The sequence below is a fragment of the Zeugodacus cucurbitae genome, chromosome 3 (genome assembly GCF_028554725.1).
Source record: "Zeugodacus cucurbitae isolate PBARC_wt_2022May chromosome 3, idZeuCucr1.2, whole genome shotgun sequence".
NCBI lineage: Eukaryota > Metazoa > Arthropoda > Insecta > Diptera > Tephritidae > Zeugodacus > Zeugodacus cucurbitae.
This window is the reverse complement of record NC_071668.1, coordinates 68872102-68893040: the sequence shown is the minus strand read 5'-3', so window position 1 is coordinate 68893040 and position 20939 is coordinate 68872102. Positions and strand designations below refer to the sequence as shown.

General features: G+C 27.4%; 1 protein-coding gene across 8 annotated transcripts in view; it reads right to left on the bottom strand.

Moving 5' to 3' along the window:
* The window catches only part of LOC105214724 (uncharacterized), a 192946-nt gene that overhangs the window by 6519 nt on the left and 165488 nt on the right, over positions 1-20939 (bottom strand). Inside the window, exon 1 of one of the 8 annotated variants that reach the window (XM_011188305.3) lies at positions 13463-14109. The exons of 6 other annotated variants lie outside the window; for them this stretch is intronic. In XM_011188305.3, coding sequence (XP_011186607.2) covers positions 13463-13527 — 65 coding nt within the window. In that variant the 5' untranslated portion in view covers positions 13528-14109. Of the gene's footprint in view, positions 1-11087; positions 12148-13462; positions 14110-20939 lie in introns of those variants that run through there. One more of the 8 variants, XM_011188307.3, reaches the window with a different exon arrangement.

Sequence of the window (20939 nt, the reverse complement as noted above, 5' to 3'; positions counted from 1 at the left end):
TTAATCAGTTCAAGATTATTATTATCATTTTTATTTGGTCATAAATAAATTTGTATTTCCAATTATTTATTAAATTATTATAAATGTTACGCTGGTGGTTAGGTGGAAAGTTAAAAATATTGTATTTTTATATTATTTTATTTTTGTAATAAAAATAATTTGTTTTTGAAATCAAGATTTAATTATTTATTTATTTTATTTTATTTATTTATTTAAATTATTTTAATTTAATTTAATTTAATTTAATTTAATTTAATTTATTTTACTTTACCTTACCTTACTTTACTTTACTTTACTTTACTTTAGTTTACTGTACTTTACTTTACTTTACTTTACTTTACTTTACTTTACTTTATTTAATTTAATTTATTTTATTTTTTTTTTTAATTTTATTTAATTTTATTTTTTTATTTAATTTAATTTTATTTTATTTATTTTTATTTTAATTTTTTATTTAATTTTAATTTTTTTATTTAATTTTTTTTATTTAATTTTTTTTATTTAATTTTATTTTATTTTGTTTTATTTTATTTTACTTAATTTAATTTAATTTATTTTATTTAATTTTATTTTATTTTTTTTTTTTAATTTTATTTAATTTTATTTAATAATTTAATTTAATAATTTAATTTAATTTATATTAATTTATTTTATTTTATTTTATTTTTATTAATTTCTTTCATTTTTTTCATTCCTTTCACTCAACTTCGCACCATACTGTGCCTTTTTAAAATAAATATTTTCTTAAATCTCCCTGCTCCCTCCTGCAACCCCATCATCTCCACTCCACTGCATCACACGCTTTTATTGCATTTAATAATTGTTTTGTTTTCATATAATATTTTTGTCTTGCGCTTTTAATTTCAATTAAGTTTTTGTTATTTGCTACTGTCACTGTCACTGCACTTCCTATTTTTAAAAGTCATAAATTAAATAAATTAAATATTTATGTGTAAGCATTTATGCCTGTCAACCCAAGCGCTGATGCATCGAGATGACTTTTTCGACACACAAACATACACACATACTCTTATAGTATTCATATGCATCATCATAGTTCATGTGCGCATCTGACGCGCTACAACAAAGACGTCAAACTACAACAACAAAAATGTCGTTGTAGCGGTAAAAAGTCATTGTCATCTCAACGTTCTGTGGGGTGAATATTTTTTTTCGACAGTTAATTATTATTTTTCTCAAGTTCTCAAGGTGTTTATGACTAAACACCAGAAGTCGACGTGCTGTGGGAGCATTTCTTTGACACATCATCGGTAATGAGTAGGATGCAAATATAATTAATATGAACTTTGTTCGATCGAGCACAGCTCGTTGAGTGGAGTTTGGATTTGTGAGATCATTGAGTAGAATATAGATATGTATACTCCTGTTAAAATGTGGTAAAAATAATTTGACTTCATTAGTAACTGAGCTCTATAGCCTTTTTACACAGGAGCTAATTGATCAATTGATCGGCTCTGCTCGATTAAAACGTTTATAGGGTTTTAGACAGGAGCTAATTGATCAATTAATAAAATCTACATTTATTTTTAATTGAATTTTAATCGACATGAAAATCAAATGCAACTCTGCGACAAAGACGTACGATATATGTTCTTTGTCTGCGAATGGCTGGTTTTTTTTATAAAAAAAACTACGGTAGATGTCGCTGCTAAAAATATTGATCAGCTGATCAGTTATCAAGTAGCCGGCAATGTAAAAGGCAAAAAAGGCTAAAAACGCTATTAAGGCGATCTTTTGAGTTAATGGAATATTCCAGAAATTTAATCAGTGTTTTGATAGATGATTTATATACAAGATCGATCAAAATTATCGATATTTATGATGGTGTTTTTTCTTAATGAGATTTATATAGATTCCGCTTCGATAAACGATACATAACATTTCGATAAATGAAATTGATATATTCAACGAAAATATCGATAATCAATTACTCGATTACTCAATAACGATATTTTTTTATCAATACCTACAAATTTTTAATCAGTAATAAACAATAATAAATTGAATAAAAAATATATTTTCTATCACAATAACTTAACAACGAAATTATCGATATTTTTCATTGAAAAAATAATTTATTCAAGGTAAAAATATAAGAGTAAGAAGAATTTTTTCTTAAAACAGAGACGTTGTTTTTTATCAACAACTTATGTATATATGAACCTAAACTAATTTTTCGACTGAATTTTGCAAGATGCCATTGAGCATGGGTCTTATTCTTAAAATTTCCCTAAATGAACAAAAAAAATCTCAATGAGTCCGCAAATGACTTTTGTAGGCAGTTCTTCAATGAAATCAAATGAATAAATAAATAAATCACAATTCAAGCTTATCTTTTTCATATTTTTCTCCAAGTGTAAAAAAAAACGATTAAAAAAGAGGAAAACAAAAACCAACAACAATAATTGCTGGTGATAAGGCATACGCAATAGTATTATTTAAACAATTTCTGACGCTTATCAGCAATTAAATATGAGCATATAAAAATATACGCAAACAAAAGGTCATTCATTTACAGAGTTTACTCATTTCATACACATATTTATACTTAAATATGGACATATGTACGTATGAATGTATGTTTGTATGTACTTTTGTATTGGAATGTTTATAAAGGAATTATATTAATTAAAAATAAAATAAATATGTATAAGTGAGGCTAGTGTAATGAAAAGGAAGAAAATGTAGAATATTGAAATTAAAAAAATAAAACAGTTTTATTTTAAAATTAATTAAAAAAATAATAAATAAAATTGAAAAAACTTATGATGATAAATGTTTATTTTTATCGCTATGTAAGTATAGTTTAATTCCTTACAAATTTAATTTTATTGGAAATTAAAAAAATTTTATTTTAAATCTTGAATATTTTATAATTTATTCGTTTTTTTCAAATTTTTTATTATTATAAAAAAATTATTTAAAAATTCATAAAAATCGACATCCATTTAATTACTTAAAATTAGAAAAGAACGTCAATAAAAAAAAAAATATTTATATTAAATTTATTTAAAGCAATTTAATTTGAAATAATTCTTATCCGAAAAATATTAAAATTAATTTCAATTTTTTTTATATTTACACATATTTTTAATATTACATAAATAAATGAAATAATGAAATATATTTTTGTAAATTTATGAAACACAAATTAATTTATTATTAAAAAAATTTCTGCATAAACTTTTATTTTAAAGTTATAAATATATATTTTTTAGTTTTAAAGGAAAACATTTTTTTTTTTTATTTAATTAGATATTTTTTAGATTTTTAATCATCCATCCAACTAATTTTATTATATAGTACAATTTTATTTTTACATATATAATAAATTTATTCATATTTGTAAAACAAAATATTTTTAAATAAAATTGTAAATTCGAAAACTTGCAATTTTTATTTATTGTAATTTTTTATCGGCAATAACTTTTAAACTTTTTATTTTGCTTTTAGTGAAACAATTAAAAAAAAATAAAAATAAAATAATATTATTAAAAAAAAATTCTAAAAAATAATATAATAATTAAAATTATAAAAAAAAAATGTAAAAAAAAATAATAATAATTAAAATAATTAATTTAATTTCATAAATAAATTTTTATCGACAAAAATTATTTTAATTTAATTTTATAAATAAATTATTTTTGTTTCAAAAAATTTAACATTATTATATTTAATATTATTTTATTTGTATTTTTTTTTAATTGCTTCACTAAAAGCAAAATAAAATAACTACCAAAATTAAACACAGCAGCATTGAAAAATTAAAAACAAAAAATATTGCATAAAAAAGAAAACAACTGAAGACGTGCCAATCTGCAGCCAGAGCCAGCCAACCAAACAAAAACCAATAAAATCAAAATCTTTTCTAAAAATAAACGCGAATAAATGCGCTGATTATGTCATATGATTGTAAATAGTTTTGCAGCACGAAGTGAAATTGTTGCCATAGGTAGATAGGTACTCATGTACATACATATGTAAATATGTATATATGTAAATATGACGGTATTGGTATACAAGAGGTGGCATTGTTAATTCTGCACACCGCCGATTGACGCCAGCGGTGGCAACTCAAAGCGTGGTTGGACTGAGTGATGATGATGACAGCAGTGTGTTGCACACATACGAAAGTACTTATTTGTTTGTATGTGTATATTTATATAATTTTTCTCTGCTTTTAAAAAACCAACTGAAATTCCAAACTCATTACATTATCAACAAATTTCAACAAATCCGGCGTGAAGTGGCCTCTTTGTGCAGTTAGCAAAGCGGCTGCTGGCCATTGACCACCTACACACTTGCTTGGAGCAGCGCTAAACAAATGGCAGACTGGCAGCCTCCAGCAAAAGCGGCTGGGTGATTGCTACACAGCAGCAGCAACAACAACAACAAAAACTAAACAGTTAAAAACTTGAAAGTGGCAGCAGCAACAACAGTATTGTTGGAAACGTAATAATAATAACAACAACAAATCTGCAGCAACAACACCAAAAATGAACCAACAACCAAAAACTTGAAAGCCGCAACAATAACAACAAAGCCAACAACAGCTAACGAATATTGTAGCAATAACCATTACAACAAAAACACTGCTTCTGCTGGAAAACTCACACACCGCTGCACCAAGTTGCTAAATTTGGCAGCTCTAGCCTTTTACAAACTTTTGCATTTGTTTATTTTTTTTCGAGTGGGCCGCTAAATGTTTGCCGTTGAGGTAATTGCCGTGAAGTGAGCGCAGAAAATAGCGCAATGAAATAGCAAAAAACCGTTTATTTGCTTAAAAAAAATACAAAAAATTAAAAAAATAATATATACCAACAACCAACACAAATCCCAAATAATCCAAACTACAATAAAAATTAATCCTAAACATAAGCGAGATATTTAACAAAAGCAACAACAATAACAACAAACATTAGCTGGCCATATAAATGAGTCCAATACAAGCAATAATTGGAGCGAGGGCGTTGTGACTGGTGAGAGTACAAGCAAAGGCGAATATTTGTCCATACGTGTGCATGTGTAAGAAAGTGTGTGTGTATGTCTGTACTGACGTATGACGTTATACTTGTATCAACCAAGGGCTTTATACATTCTTTTATGGTGTGTTACGCTCGCGCACTTAGATTAAATTATTTCGGTAGCGATTGCCAAATGTAGAAAGGTGTGAAATAAAATCAAAAATTCAAAAGAAATAATAAAAAATAAAAATATGTGGCGCTATCAGCGGAAGCAGTTCGTTGGCATACTAATTTGTAAATTTCAGGCAGGAAATAATACAGATAAAAAAGCTAGCAGAGAGATCAAAGTATTAAGTGTAGTAAATAGTTCCGCCAAAATATGTTAATAATAAAATTATAATTGCAATATAAAATATTAGTTTTTTAGTACACCTTGGCGTATACGTAATGCTAAGTAGATTTATTGAAAAATGTATAAGGTAATATTTAAAATAACATAAGCCGACTTCACCTCTTATACTCCGATATAAAATAAAATGAAACAAAAAAATAAAATAAAAATAAATAAAATAAAATAAAAAATAAATAAATAAAAATTAAATTAAATAAGATAAAATAAAATAAAATAAAATAAAATAAAATAAATTAAAATAAAATTAAATAAAAATAAAATAAAAATAAATAAAATAAAATAAAAATAAATTAAATAAATTAAATTAAATAAGATAAAATAAAATAAAATAAAATAAATTAAATTAAATTAAAATAAAATTAAATAAATAAAATAAAATAAAAGAAAATAGAAATAAAAATAAATAAAATAAAATAAAAATAAATTACATAAATTAAATTAAATATGATAAAATAAAATAAAACAAAATAAAATAAGATAAAATAAAAAATAAAATAAATTAAATTAAAAAATAAATAAAAAAATTAAATTAAATTAAACAAAATAAAATGAAATAAAATTAAATAAAATAAATTAAATTAAAATAAAATTAAATTAAATGAAATTAAAATAAAATAAATTAAAATAAAATAAAATAAAATAACAGAAATGCAGCTAATTAAAAACCAATTAAAATAAAATAATACGATAAATTACAAAACAGTGTTAACACTTGTATACATTTATTAAAGCTTGTTTTTCCCAAATCATAAATAAAGGAAAGCTAATTATTACAAACGTTATAAAAAATATTTTAAGAAGGGTGTACATAGAAAATTATTAAATTATAAAGTCCTTCTAAAATTATTTTGGGCAAAAAATTATTATAAAGTGGTCTATTATATCAATTTTAAATTAATAATTCTTAGCAAAACTTTGCTGTGGAAGAAGAAAACTAAACAATTCCAATAATAAAAGAAGGAAATATTTTTAATTTTATAAAATTTGTTAAAGGGAAGTCACAATAAGTCATTTTTATTTAATGTAGACATCTAATAACAAAAAATAACTATTTTTAGCATTTTTTTAATAATTTCTTTAACAAATATAATTTGTAAAAAACCTAATAATTTAAATAAAATGTTTTCATCAACAATAAAATGAAAAAAATAATATTAATTTGAATTAAATTCATTAATTTCCAATCAATCAATCCAATTTACTAAAAATGTTTTTTTTTTTTAATTTTTTTACCAAAATCATTTATACAACAAATATTATAAAAATCCTTCAAAATCTATCCCACTGAAAAAAATATGCAAATAAAACAGACTGGCAACACCACTAAACACACGCAACAACCAATAGGAAGGCCGTATCGCCACATCTTCGTGTATAAGCACACGAATACAGCTTTGAGTTGTCTCATTGCAATTGACTTCCTGCAAAGCAGTGCTAATAAAGCACCAAAAAAGCTACAAGCAAGCAAGCACACACCGCACAGCAAGCGACGACATAAAATATGCCACCAACTGGCCAACATAATAAATGTTGTCCCGTTGACTGGCAAGCGGAAGCAATAATTGCATACAACAGAGTGCTGCAATTGCCACCGCAATCAGTGCAAAACGTATTGCAAGCATAAAGAAACCTCGTTGGTGTGTATGTGTCTCAGAGACGAAGGCAAGCAACCGAAGACTCGGTGAATAAATAAGAGCGTGAGAGGCTATGTGGATTTGTATGAGTGCGAGTTCAACGAGTGGTGAGCGGCAGAGCGAACGAATTGACGAACGTTCGTCGAGAGTGGCACAAGCAAGCAACCAAGAAAAAACGCCAACAATGGAGGGAACGACCGCATGTGTGTGTAGTTTCAATCGGAACCAGCCGCAAAATAATCGATGATGAGGTCATAACTAATAATAAAAATGATTCTATACCTGCACCGCTAGCCGAGAGCGCACCGGCGAGCTCCACAAGCGACCAGCCAGCGAGCCAGTCAAGCAAAGCAGTCAAACAACTACCGAACGATTCACACACGGGAGAGGTTATAGAGGGGCAGACGGGCAAAAAGAAAAATAACACGAAATACTGCATTATGCAGGCTACGAAAGCAAAACAAAATCGCAACAGACACAATAAAAGCTACAACAATAACAGCAAAAATATGTGAAAATTGCGCGACTCTTGTCGGAGTGGGCACATAATACTCCGTTGTTATTATAAATTGTTGTTGTTTTTGGAGGTGAATGGCAACTGCAGTCACAGCGGTACACAGTTAACACAACAACAACACAGCGAGCGTATAGGAACTGAATGGAGAATCAAACTCCCGATTGACAAGCACGAGTGCGCAAGCAGTGGCAATAAAAATATAAAAAATTAAATACGGTTGAGTCTCGCCTCGGCGGTAAAGAGCGAGTGAAGAGCGCGGCTTCATGCAAAATATATGCAGACTTGGAGACACAGCATTTTTGTTGTTGTCGCTCGTTTATAACAGCGACACGAACAGCTGTTGCTTAGACTGGCTGGCTACATTGCAGTCAGTCTGCTTTGATTTGTTGTTTTTGCTTTTATTGTTGTTTGTTGTTTGCTTGCTGCTGCTTCATTAGCTAGCTACTTTTTGTTGTTGCTGTTGCTTGCTTGTCCAGTTGTATTTTTTTCGATTTGGGGTATTTATGCCGTGCAATTTGGGCCAAATTGATTGCTTCATTATATTGCTGCTCGCTCATCTGCTGCTGTTGGCCAACTGAGTGTGGCACGAATGCAATGAATCATTTGGTGAGCATTTCGAAAGTTCCTGTGGGCAATGGTAGAAAATATTGCAGATTGCCGAAATTGTTTATACTTCGAATAGACTGTACTTTGAAGTGCATCATTTATTATGTTACTGTTTGTGTTTATGCAAGACTGAGGAGTAATTTTTTATGTTGAGGTTAGAAAGATTTTTTGAGGGAGATGCTTATGCTGTGTTCACACTATGATATTAATTAATATTAATTGCTGTGGAAGGTAAAATTAAGATTTTCAGTAATAAAAATATATATAAAAATATTGAAATAAACAATAATAAAACCCAAAAAATATATATTTAATAAATAAAAAAATAAATTAATTAAAAAAATAAAAAATTTAAAAGAAATAAATTATAATTATTAAAATATATAAAAATTTAAGCAAACTATTTTATTTTAAAAATATTCCAAAAAAAACAGAAAACTAAACAAAAACAAAAAAAAATAAAATAATTAAAACTTTAGAAAAAAAATTTCGATTGAAGGTATGAAAAAAATTGGCAAAAAAATTATAAAAATATAAAAATAAGCTAAAAAATTATATAAAAAAATCAGTTAAAATTGTTTATAATTAAAAAGTCGAAGTATAGATGCCAAAGCAAATAGAGTAAAAAAAATAAAATAATATTTATCCAACAAATTGTTAAAAAAAAAACTCTCATAAAAATAATTAATTTTCTTTTAATTATTTTAGGACAAAATATTAAAATAAATTATTAAAAATTAAAATTTTGAAAAATAAAAAAAAACAGTAAAAAATAATGGATATAAAAAATATTCTATCAAATAAAATATAAAAAAAATTAATATTGATATAAAAAACGAAAAAAAAAAATTATAAAAAAAACAATATTAATGAAAAAATTAATATAAAATAAAAAAAATATTAATGAAAAAAATAATATAAAATAAAGAAAATAGTAAATAAATGAAAAAATATAAATGTATAAATATTAATTAAAACATTATTGAAGAAACAATGTGAAATTCCATAACTAACGTCAATACTGAGTAATAAGTAATAACTCTAACAGCAAGCCACTAAGCTGCCAACAAACCTCAAAAAAAAAATTTATAAAATTACTAATCTCCTTACACTTTAAAACAATTACCATTCACTACAATTAAAAAAATAAATGCAATAAATTTTTCCGCAATGCAGTCAGCTGCGAAAAATAACTCAAGTATGGCAAGAATTTCCGAATGTTATGACGTCTGTAGCTTGGCCGCAGACTAAAAGGGACTGCAAGTCATTAACTAAATGTATATACAGATGTATTAAATTATATCAGCATGTTATCAGTTTATTGATTTTATATTAAGGCTAATAAAATATTTATTTTCGCTGGAGTTTTTCGCCTAAGCGAGCTTTTGTCTATATAATAAATAGAGATTATGGCATTTTATTATTGAGATTGGCAATGTTGTATATATGTATTTTGAAGTGGAATGCAGGATTTTGAGAAAAATTTATAACAGTTTTATAGGACAAAAATTTAAAAAAAAATTAATTTAAAAATTTTAAAATAAAAAGTATAAAAAAATAAAATAAAATATTAACAAAAAAAATATTAATAAGAAAAAAATAGAAAAAAATATATAAAAATAACGATTCCTAATAATATTTATTTCGAAAATAATAATTTTTTATCTACATAATTTTTATTTTTTGTTTTTTTTTTTTGCATTTTTTATTATTTTTTTTACATATTTATTATTATTCAAATTTTTCATATTTTTTATTACTGAAAACTCCAACGTATTCGCTCACAATTTCAATACCACTTTACAACAGCGCGTCAAGTAGCGCATTTTAAATTAAGCAATCAAAAGTGTACGCAAACAGACGACATACAATAGCAACAAAAGAAACAAATTGACAAAAACAACAAACAAACAAGCGTAAAAGCCACAATTGAATAAAAAATCGTGTTGATAAAAATTATCAATTGAATTATTGCACGTTTGCTCAATTAAAACGGCTGACTGATTGGTAGTTTGAGTAATTGATTGACTTGAGTGTTAAAATGATTATAACAATATTTTTTGTAGAGAGTGTACACATATGTGTGTGTGTTTATGTGTTGTGATCGTAAAGGAGTGAGTGAGCTTGAAAATAGTATACTGACTTGTCTGTAATAGCGTAGAAAATGCACCAGTTTGATTTGGTACTAGTTTGTAACTAGTTGAATTGTGGTAACTTATGATTATACTTTACTCAATGCAATGTGTTTTGTTATTTATATATTTTTATTAACACTTTTCAGAAGCAATTTTTGTATATTTTTAGGATTTTTGTTTTTATAACTTTATTTTAATTAAAAAAATATTTTTAATTTTTTTTTATTTTTTATTGTTATTTTTATTTTTTTATTTTTTATTGTTATTTTTATTTTTTATTATTTTTATTTTTATTTTTTTGGTCAAACTAGTTTTTTTGCACAAGCATTTACATTTATTAAAAAAAAAATCATGTTAACTGAACCGATTGTAAACTAATTGGGACCAGTATTGGACTAGTTTGGGACTAGTTACAAACTTTTTAATTTTTCAAAGATGTTATATTATATCTCAAGTATTTGCTTAGTGGAAAACCAAATCACCAAAACACAAAATGTAAAATATGACAGACAACTTTACTGAACAGAAATAAATGACATAAAACCCAAAAAAGTCTACCACCTGGTTCTAGACCACCTTTTTCCCATATCTCATTTTCAAAAACGCACAACGCAATAAGCACAAAGTGCGGCTGAACGTTTTGCGCCCATTGACGACATGCGTCCTTCAACGAAGGCACAGCCCTTAAACGCAAACAGCACGCCCAACAAAAGCTCGCACGTACCGAGCGCGCAATGCCGCCCAACCCCACCCCAAAATGCGCACACACACACACTATACGGGGCAAACGAGACTCACCGCGTCATGTCGTCACAACTGCTTTTTTTGTCCCAATTGCAAGCCGCAGTCGCCGCTGTGCTCATGAACGTCACACTACTGCCAGCATTACCGCTGCCGAGCCCGCCGAAACTAACAACACTACCGAGACTGCTGCGTCTGTGCGCCAAAGCGATTTTGGACGCTGCTGTTGCCGCCGCCGTTGCTGTCGTCACTTTTGGTCGTTGCCCTGTAACCTTCTTGACGCGTTGACCCGCCGCCGTCGTCGCTGCTTGTGTCGTTTGCGTTTGCGCGTGTTGGCAACGTCGCCATTCGCCCGACAAGCGACGCGTCGCTGTGACATCAACATTTATTTTAGTGATGATTTCGGTAATGTTAATGCCGCGGCCGCCGCCGATGTCGGTGGCGCTGGTGTTACGAGTTTAACTTGCTTTTCGCTGTGGCGGCGATTGTGTTTAATTATGTTGATGATGCGACTCTTGTGCTGCTAGGCGGACAGACAACAATTGATTTGTTGGTTTCGCTTCAACAATTGCTTGCTTGATGTGTGCCTGTCAGTCAGGCAGGCAGGCAGTCGTATTGATCGCTTGATTGATCGAACACTCGGTCGGTTAGCAAAAAAAAGCAACAATTATATTGCTTTTGTTGTATTTTTTATGTTATAGGCGCTCGGTGAATTGCTTACGATGACATCACGCACGCACTTAAAGCAATTTAATTGAAAAAAAAATATATTTTTTATTGCAATTCTCACGCACTTATTACTTGGGCTAACACAGACACACTTCACTTAAACACACAAAAATGCTTTCTTTAAACTCTTCTTATTCTTCTATATATTATATATTTTCGCTGTTAGCTAACGAATTTTTCTGACCGCTTCGCTTGTACGTCCGCACGCAAATGAATTGTCCGCACGTTCGGCCGTAACTCCACAACTCGACTGCTCACAAATGATTTTTTTCTGCTCCCTGATTGTGTATGGTAGAGCGGCGCAGCAACGCAACGAGTAAACAAAAACGAAGCAATTTGAATGTCAGGCAACAAACACAAACAAAAACAATATTGGAACACATTTAAATAAGTAACCCAAAGTTTCGATAAGTAGTTGTAAATAGCAGAGTTATCAGTGCGATATCGCGTCTAATCTAATCACAAGGAAACTCCATTGATTTTGAGCACACACATAGAGTATTACTTTGTCGCCACTAACCAGACACTGTCTGACATACCAGACACTGACCGAAGATGGTTAAGGCTGAGAAATATCTACATATATTTGATGAGGTGGATGTATGGAATTGTTTTTGTTGTTGTTGTAGAGCTGTTTATGCAGTTATTGATATTACGGAAGGATAAAAATGATGACCCTGCGGAAATTTTATATCGTAGTATCCAATGGGCACTTTTTGAGCGGAGCAAAAATGTCGCAGATCCTTAAAACACACCTCTGACATATATATTTTTCCTAAATTACTGTATAAAATTACACAAAAGCTTTTTCACCAAAAATAATAGAGTATCAAAAAGTCTATCAAGGCTCTCAAATCTTACGAATTTCGCTGTTTTCTCAGTATCACTATAACTTCAAATTGAAGCTTTTACAATTTCTAAAAAAATCGATCGTTTTCATTTTCAACATTGAAAGCTCCAAAAAGCCCAATTTTGCAAAAGAAATCAAGATGAAAGTTTTTGAAACAACGAATAAATAATTTTCAGTGAAAGCTCCGAAATGAGACATATAATGTTCGTCAAAGCTTTCGAAATTATTTACTTTTCTACTGGCTGAGAAAAACTTTTAATGTGTAACTCGCGGTGACCGACTCTAACAACTAACAATGAACTTTTAGTTAAAATATGAAATGTGAAAGTCTCGAAAGTGCTTAAGTTTCCGCCAAAGCTTTCAAAACTATTTAATTTTTGTTGTAACTACAAAAGATTTAAAAATTTGAAATGTGAAAGCTTCAAAGTGCTTTAGTGTTTACCAAAGCTTTCAAAAATATTTGGTTTTAGTTGTAACTATAAAAGATTGGAAATTAAGAAATGTGAAAGCTTCGAAGTGCTCTAGTGTCCTTCAAATATTTTAAATTTTTTTGGTTTTCGTTGTTACTACCAAAGATTTAAACATAATAACTCACAGTGAAAGCTCCAAAATAGCGCACATTGAAAGATTGAATATGAAAGCTTTTAATATTAAAGCTTCAAACAGCTGTGGTGACGATTAAAAGCTTTAAAGCTGTTTGTTTTTTATTTGTAATTACTAAAAAAATTAACAAATATAACAGCAAAAGCTTCTAAAACAACTACCGAAAAGCTTTCACTAAAAACTTATACGATGAAAGTTTTACTAAGCCTGATAAACATTACAATTTCACGGCATTGCATTTAAACATTACCTTTTTGGTATTTTTATACACTTCCTTGCCCACTTGCCCGGCGCCTTATCACGTCTCTGCACCATTTAACTCAATGCGACGCAATATATTTGTCAAAATAGACAAAATATGTACGCTAAACGCGCTTGTAACTTTGATGACCGACGTCAAACGCTTTTAATGGCGACGAGACGAGCGTGTGAGTGTCTCAATTTTCGGCGATGATGTAAAAATTATGACTTTACGAAATTTTCGTTCGTTTCGCTTTGTAAGCCCCGCTGCTGGCGGTGCTGACGCGAGTGTAGTAGTGAATTTTTAATGCCCGCTGACACGCGCTTCAGTTTCGAATTTCGGGGTTAATGGCTGACAGCGGATATTTATTTCGTTTTTGTTTTATTTGTTGCTCGAGTATTACTAAGTGTTTATAATTGACATGCCGCCGGGTTTTTGGGGTGTCACACATATATATAGAAAGTTTCGAAAAATAAATGTTGGCGATTCTTTGGTGAGTGAATATTTTTTATTGTTGTTTTTGTATTTTGTTCAAGTTATGCCGGAAGCTGTTGACCCGCCGTTGCCTGCATTAACAAAAGTTCAATTGTAACTGATCGCTTGAGATTTTTTGCGATTTCCAAGAAGCCTCACAGCGCTCACCGCGATGTAATCATCAGCGGTAGCAGCGGCTTACCACATTTTTTTCTCGCATACAATACAATACGAGTGTAATAAGTATTTAAAATTAAATTGTTGCATATGTACGAGCACGGCTGCTTTCCACGTGTTGTGGTGTGTATTAGTATTATGTGGCAACTTGCGCGCGCCAGTCGGCAGCAGCAGCGCTTGGCAGTAGTCATCAATCGCAATTAGACATTGGCGAATAATAAATAAGTTGTAGATATTGGATGTGCTTAGCTTGATTATTTTACTACTACTAGTTGTTATTATTATTGTTGTTGTACTGCTAATTATGTAATTGTTGTTGTTTTCTTTGTGTGACGACTGCACTCATTACATGCAGGCAAATGCTATTGTTTTTTTTTGAACCCATATGTTGTTGTTGTTGTTGCCTTTCATTTATTTGCTAGCAACACGATCTCATGTCGCATTATATGATTTCTCGGTTTATTCGAAAATCATACATTTTATTTATAACTATTACAGCGGAAAATTAATAACCACTCTCTCGCCGTTTAACCATTCGACATTTCTAGCAAAATAATTATTACTTTTTTCCACGCGTTTTTTTTTTTGCTATTTTTATTGTTGTTGTTGTTGTTATATTATATTGCCATGTATGCGTTAATCGCTCCATTCGCGCTGACTTAATCGTCTATAAACATATTGCTTTTCATCAAATGTTGCTAAATTAGTAATTAGTAGAATATATAGCCGATTGCTTTGGAGCGGTCATGATGATGTCATGAATTATTTTTTACCAACGCTGGAGATACATACTACAAGTTTCCATATTTTTTAAACAAAACAAAAAAAAAATTTTTTTGCGCGTTTTTTTTTGTTTTACAAGAATTTTGCGTGCGTGTGCGTAACGTTTGGCAATGACGTGCAGTGCGTGAGAGACGACTTGAAAAAAACAGCAATTCGAAAGTCGAAAAAAATAAAAATAAAAAAAAACAAAATAAAAACCGTAAAAAAAAAATAAAAAAATATACAAACTGGAAAAAAAATAAAATTATGAATAAAAATATTGAAATAATTTTATTCCATATATTTTAATATAGTAAAAAAAAATTAACAAAAAAAATTTAAATAAAAAATATAAAAAAATATAAAAAATAAATTTAACAAAATATAAAAAATAAATTTAAAAAAATATAAAATAAAAAAAATTAGAAAAAACAACAAAAGATAAAAAACACTTGAAAAATATTTAAAAATATAATTAATTAAACAAAAATTTAAGAATAAAAATATTAAATTTTTTTTTACATAATTTAATAAAAAATAAAAAGAAATAATAAAAAATAATATATATTAATAATGTTCTAAAAAAACAATAATTCAGTCGAAAAAATGGAAAAACATAACACAAGAAATCTTAAGAAAAAATATTATAATATATATTGTAAAAAAACGAAAGATATTTTGAAGAAAAAAGTAAATCAGAAAAATTATCAAAACGAGAAACATAAAATTTTGTTCCAAAAATTTTTACAAAACTTTTTTTTTTAATTTAATAGATTATAAAAAAAAATAAAAAAAAATATAAAATAAAAAAAAAATATAAAATAAAAAAAATATATAAAATAAATAAAAATTAAATAAAAAATTAAATTCAATATTTCTAAAAATTAGAAAAGAAATCGAAAATATCAAAAATAAAAAGAAAATAAAAAAATATAAAATCCACCAAATACTTTTCGAAAGTAGACAACACCATAAATAGCCTATAACAATTATCTATATTGTGCGTTGTATATTTGTTAATGTGTATTTCGCACGATTACTTCAACCTTATCGTACTCCACACACACACACACGGACACAATTAGGCCTACACATTCATCAACGCCACCCAAAATTGTCGATATTGAAACACATATAGAAATTGTTACATTGTTGAGTTGTGGGCGGTGTCTTATCTGCCATATAAGACAGCTTTATGCTATCAGCTATAAATGGGTGCATGTAAATACATACAAATTAATATGTTTGTAAATACATTATATTAATATTTTAGAAATTGTAGTACAAACTTACAAAAAATGTTAAATTAGAAAAGAACAACTTTTTCAGATATGTAAAAAATTAAAAAAAAAAAAATTATTTGTATTTTAGTATTTAAAAATAATGTATTTTTTATTTAATTTTTAATATATTTCTTTCAATATTTTTTTTTTACTTTTTAAATTTTTTTTTAGAATATTTCTTAAAATTTAAATTTTTTAATTTCTTTACTTTTTTGTTAATTTATTAATTATTTCTTGACAAAAAAAAATAAAAAAAAATTTAAAAATTTCAAAAGCAAATAATAATTTATGACATAAAAATATAACATTTTTATTTTTTACTTATTTTTATTTTTACATTTTTTTATTTTATTTTTTAGTTTTTATTTTTTATTTTTTTTTTTTAGTTTTTATTATATTTTTTTATTTTTATTTTTTAATGTACTATATTTTACACATAACGAATTGTTTTTTTATAATAATGGTTTTCGTTTAAATATCTTGCACATGGATTTTTTACTTTCAGTTTTCGACTTAGAAACAGAAGATAAATCAGCTTTTTCATATGGTTTATGGACACTTCACAATTTCATTAAATTCCTATATATATACAAACAAAAAATATATCCGAGTTGAACATAACCTTAAAAAAACAGCATGATTGCGCACAAAAGTAGGCAATAATTCAAGTTCAACTTGAAAAAGCTTCTTTGTAAACAATCCAATTTTCATACAGCAATGTAGGCATATCGCAAAAAACATAGCATACATTTGTGCGCGCTGAGAAAAAACTCTAGTAGACCAAAAAAAACTTAGCTGTACCGGTTTTTAATAAAAAGTGTAACATTAAGTATCGAAAAAACCACAAAAATACTTTTCATTTCATAATAAAACCAATACATAAAAAAGAACTTCCCGAAAATTAAAAAAAAATCGCGCTAAAAACAACAAACGGGCACCAAAATCACCTTTAACCGGCACCATTTGTTGTATGCACACCACCAAATAAAAATAATATTTAGAAACATTAATTTCAATGTTCTTTTTCAAGAACTTTTGTTACAAGTTTAATAAAATGCCTTCGATGAACGCACATGAATGGAGCGCCAAGGCAACTCGATACATACAAACAAACACATGTGTCCTTGAACGAACACACACAGGTGGTGGTGGTGGCCGCAGAGAAAACAAGCAAAAGCGAAAATTCAAAATTTTCAAATTTTCTGTGTATTTATGCAAATATAGAGCAAAAGCGAAACTGTTTGACATAAATCGAAATGCGCCAATATAAACAAATGCCGATTTTGAGTTGGTGAAAAGGGAAGCTGATGCTTGCGCACAGCAACAGGTACCTACTGGCAAGCAGCAAATATAAATATATAGGAAAATATATGAGAATAATAATAAAGCAAATCATAAATCAGAGTGCAAAATAGCGCCATTGAATATTTGCACTCGAACTAAAGTGCTTGCTATTGTTGCTGCTGTTGTTGTTGTTGGGTGCGTAAAATAAACATTTTTGGTAGTAATTAACACAAGTCATTGAAAGTGAGAATGCTTTGTTGTTATATATATGTTTACATATATAATATATGCGGCTCTAAAATATACACAAACCTAAAAAAATAATTGTGTATTTGTGCTTGAGTGCTGGAGTTAAAAATGATTGAGCAAATACAAAAGCTGAATAAATAATAAATAAATCATAATAATACTTCAGAAATAAAGCAAAGAGCAAAACAAAAAACAATAAAAAAATAAAAATGCGCTGCATAAATCTGCAAACGTCAGAAAAATTTTGTTTACCGAACGACATTTTTGGAGTTTTTTTTGGAAATAAAAAATTAAATTTTTTTTTAATTTTTTTTTAGATTTTTTTTTTGCTGAGCGCACTTTTATGAGTGCGATGATCACATGAGCTCTTCATAAACCGACCACTTAGTCAAAAAATTATAAAATATACACACACACATATCCAATATTCTTCACTTTTTTGCAAACCAAATACAACAGCAGAGAAATAATAATAAATTACAGAAAAAAGGTGTGAAAAAATTAAAACTCAGCGCATTTGCTATAAATACATATATACAGTGGTAGAAAGCTAGAAAGTGAAGTGAAATATTATTTGGAAATATTTGCTATTTTTAATATGCAAACATGCCACGAGTTTAAGAACGGGACGGGTGGGTGCGCGCAAGTGGAATGAACTGTAAATACGCATAAAAAATAAAAATAAATAAATAATATATGCATATACACCTATATGTACAGATCATCACAAAAGAGTATGGTATGTAAATAAAATGTTGAAAAAAAAATGAAATGAAAACGAATTGGCAAAGCGCAAGCGAATAACCGCATGAACCAATGAGCAGCGGTGAAACCTTGAATTTTTAGAGGGCAAACAACGAATGGGCACTTGCTTGGTGCGGTGTTTGGCCGCAATAAAATGTAAAAAATAGAAAAAAAAAATTAAGAAATAAAAATTTAAATGAAAAAAATTAAAATAACTAAAAAAAAAATACTTAAAAAAATTAAATAAAAATAAAAAATTAAATAAAAATAAAATATATAATTAAAAAAAATTAAATAAGAATAAAAAATATTATTAAAAAAAAAAAATAAAATAAAAAAAAATAAAATTGAAAAAAAATAAATTAAAAAAAAATAAAAATTAAAAAAAAATTTAATAGCATAAAAATGCAATAAATAATATGACAGCAAGATTTTACAATATACGTGCCAATGAAATTAAAATCTTATATGTATATTTGCGTATTATGAACAAATATTAATATCTTTCAAATATTTTCTATGCTTCAAAGATAAGAAATTTTAAAAATTAAAAAAAAATTATTTTTAAATTACAATCAAATAAAATTAAAATTATAAATAAAAAAATTAATCAATTAAAAAATTGAATTAAATTAAAATTATAAATAAAAAAATTTAATTAATTAAAAAAGTAAATATAAAAAATACAAAATAAAATATTAAATTAAACTAATTCTATTAAAACTAAATTAATTCTGTATTAATAAATTTAAATTAATTAAATTAATTTAAATGAAAAGAACAAATATTTTTTTAAAATTAAATGAAAAATTAAAAATAAAGAAAAATAAACCATAAATTAATAATACAAAAATTAAAAAAAAAATTAGTTAATTACAATACATATATATAAAAAATTACAAAAAATGTATATTCAACTTTTAAAGAATTAAGAAAATTACTTAATTAATTTTTAACATTTTAATTTGAAGTTTTGATGTGGGGTAAATTTTTTTGAAAACATAAATCCTAGACATGTGACATTTTACTTTTATCAGAGGTCTTCCCGTTGAATAGTAAAATTACAAAGCAAAATTTTCGAATAATGGCTCAAAATTTGACTTTTTGAGCCTGAAAAAGCCGTATCTAGTTTAGATATCAAATATTCAGCATCTTTAACAAAAATTTCCTTAAATCGGTGACATTACAAATTTGACTTCTTCTAAAATCTTTTAGTATAGCTTTTTCAAAAGCATATATACGCCAATCATGCAATCATTGACAAGCTCAAGACAAGCTTTCATACCAAAATCATCGATATACTACTCGAGATGCTTGAAAACAGAGCAAAAAAAAAATAATAAATAATAATTTTAAATTTCAATTCCATAAAACCGGCGTAATCAAATTTGAAATTTTTACATAAATATTTTTTAATATTTTTTCTCAAAATTAGTTCTTTCAACTTTTTCAAATAATTTTTTAATATTTTTAATAAATTATATTTTTTTAAATAAATTTTAAGAATTAAGAAAATTAATAAATTGATTTTTAACATTTATGAAGTTTTGATTTGGGGTCAAATTTTTTTGAATTTTTTTGTTAAATAAATAATATTTTTTTTTAAATAATTTTAATTTTTTTCAATTATTTTTTATTCAATTTTAATTTTTTTTAATTTTTTTTTTGGAAAATTTTTATAATTTTTTTAATGTAATTCCCACATTCAATAATTCGTTTGTTACCAAGTATCCAATTGTGCTGATCTCAGCGCTACAGCACAAACACACAACGCACACACTCATCACCTACTCCAGCTAATGAAGTATAGAAAATGCCGCCTGCGTAGCGCTACATGGCGTATGAGCAACATTCTTTCGCGCTGTCATATGCAAATGCATGAGACATAATTTTAAATGATTTAGAAAATATAGCAACACATATATATTACGACATAATTAATGCTGACAAAACGCATTGACAACAACAACAACAACAATGAAAGCAATAAGTACACATTTTATAGCGGAAAAAATACGGCACAAATTCAAGCAAATTAAAATGCCAAATGTGCTGCGACACATGAATGATTGAATAATGAGTGTATTGAAGAATGGTTTAATGCCGTTGTTATTGTTGTTCTACATATTATTATGATTATTGTTGGTAGTTTAGAGCAAAGTCATTGCGACGGCGCGCCCCTTTTCTATTGAGCAAGTTAGCTTTATCGCGCTGCTTGTGGAAATGACGCGATCAAAGGAGCTGACCGCAGTCGCAGCTGCAGATTAGTTGTTGCTGTTGTTGTTAGTTAAAGCTTGCGCGCGCGGGTGTTTCGTACAATAACAAAAGCAAAAACAGCAACTTAAATGCGCAACAATTCAAAGTAAATTAACAAATTTGTACACGAGCAAATGAAATATGTGCGAACACTTGTATATATTTGTCGCATGCTAGAAATATACTTACAATAAGCACACCGTGGACTGATTAAAATACAATAGGGAGTTGAAGCGCGGCGAACATTTGATATTTCA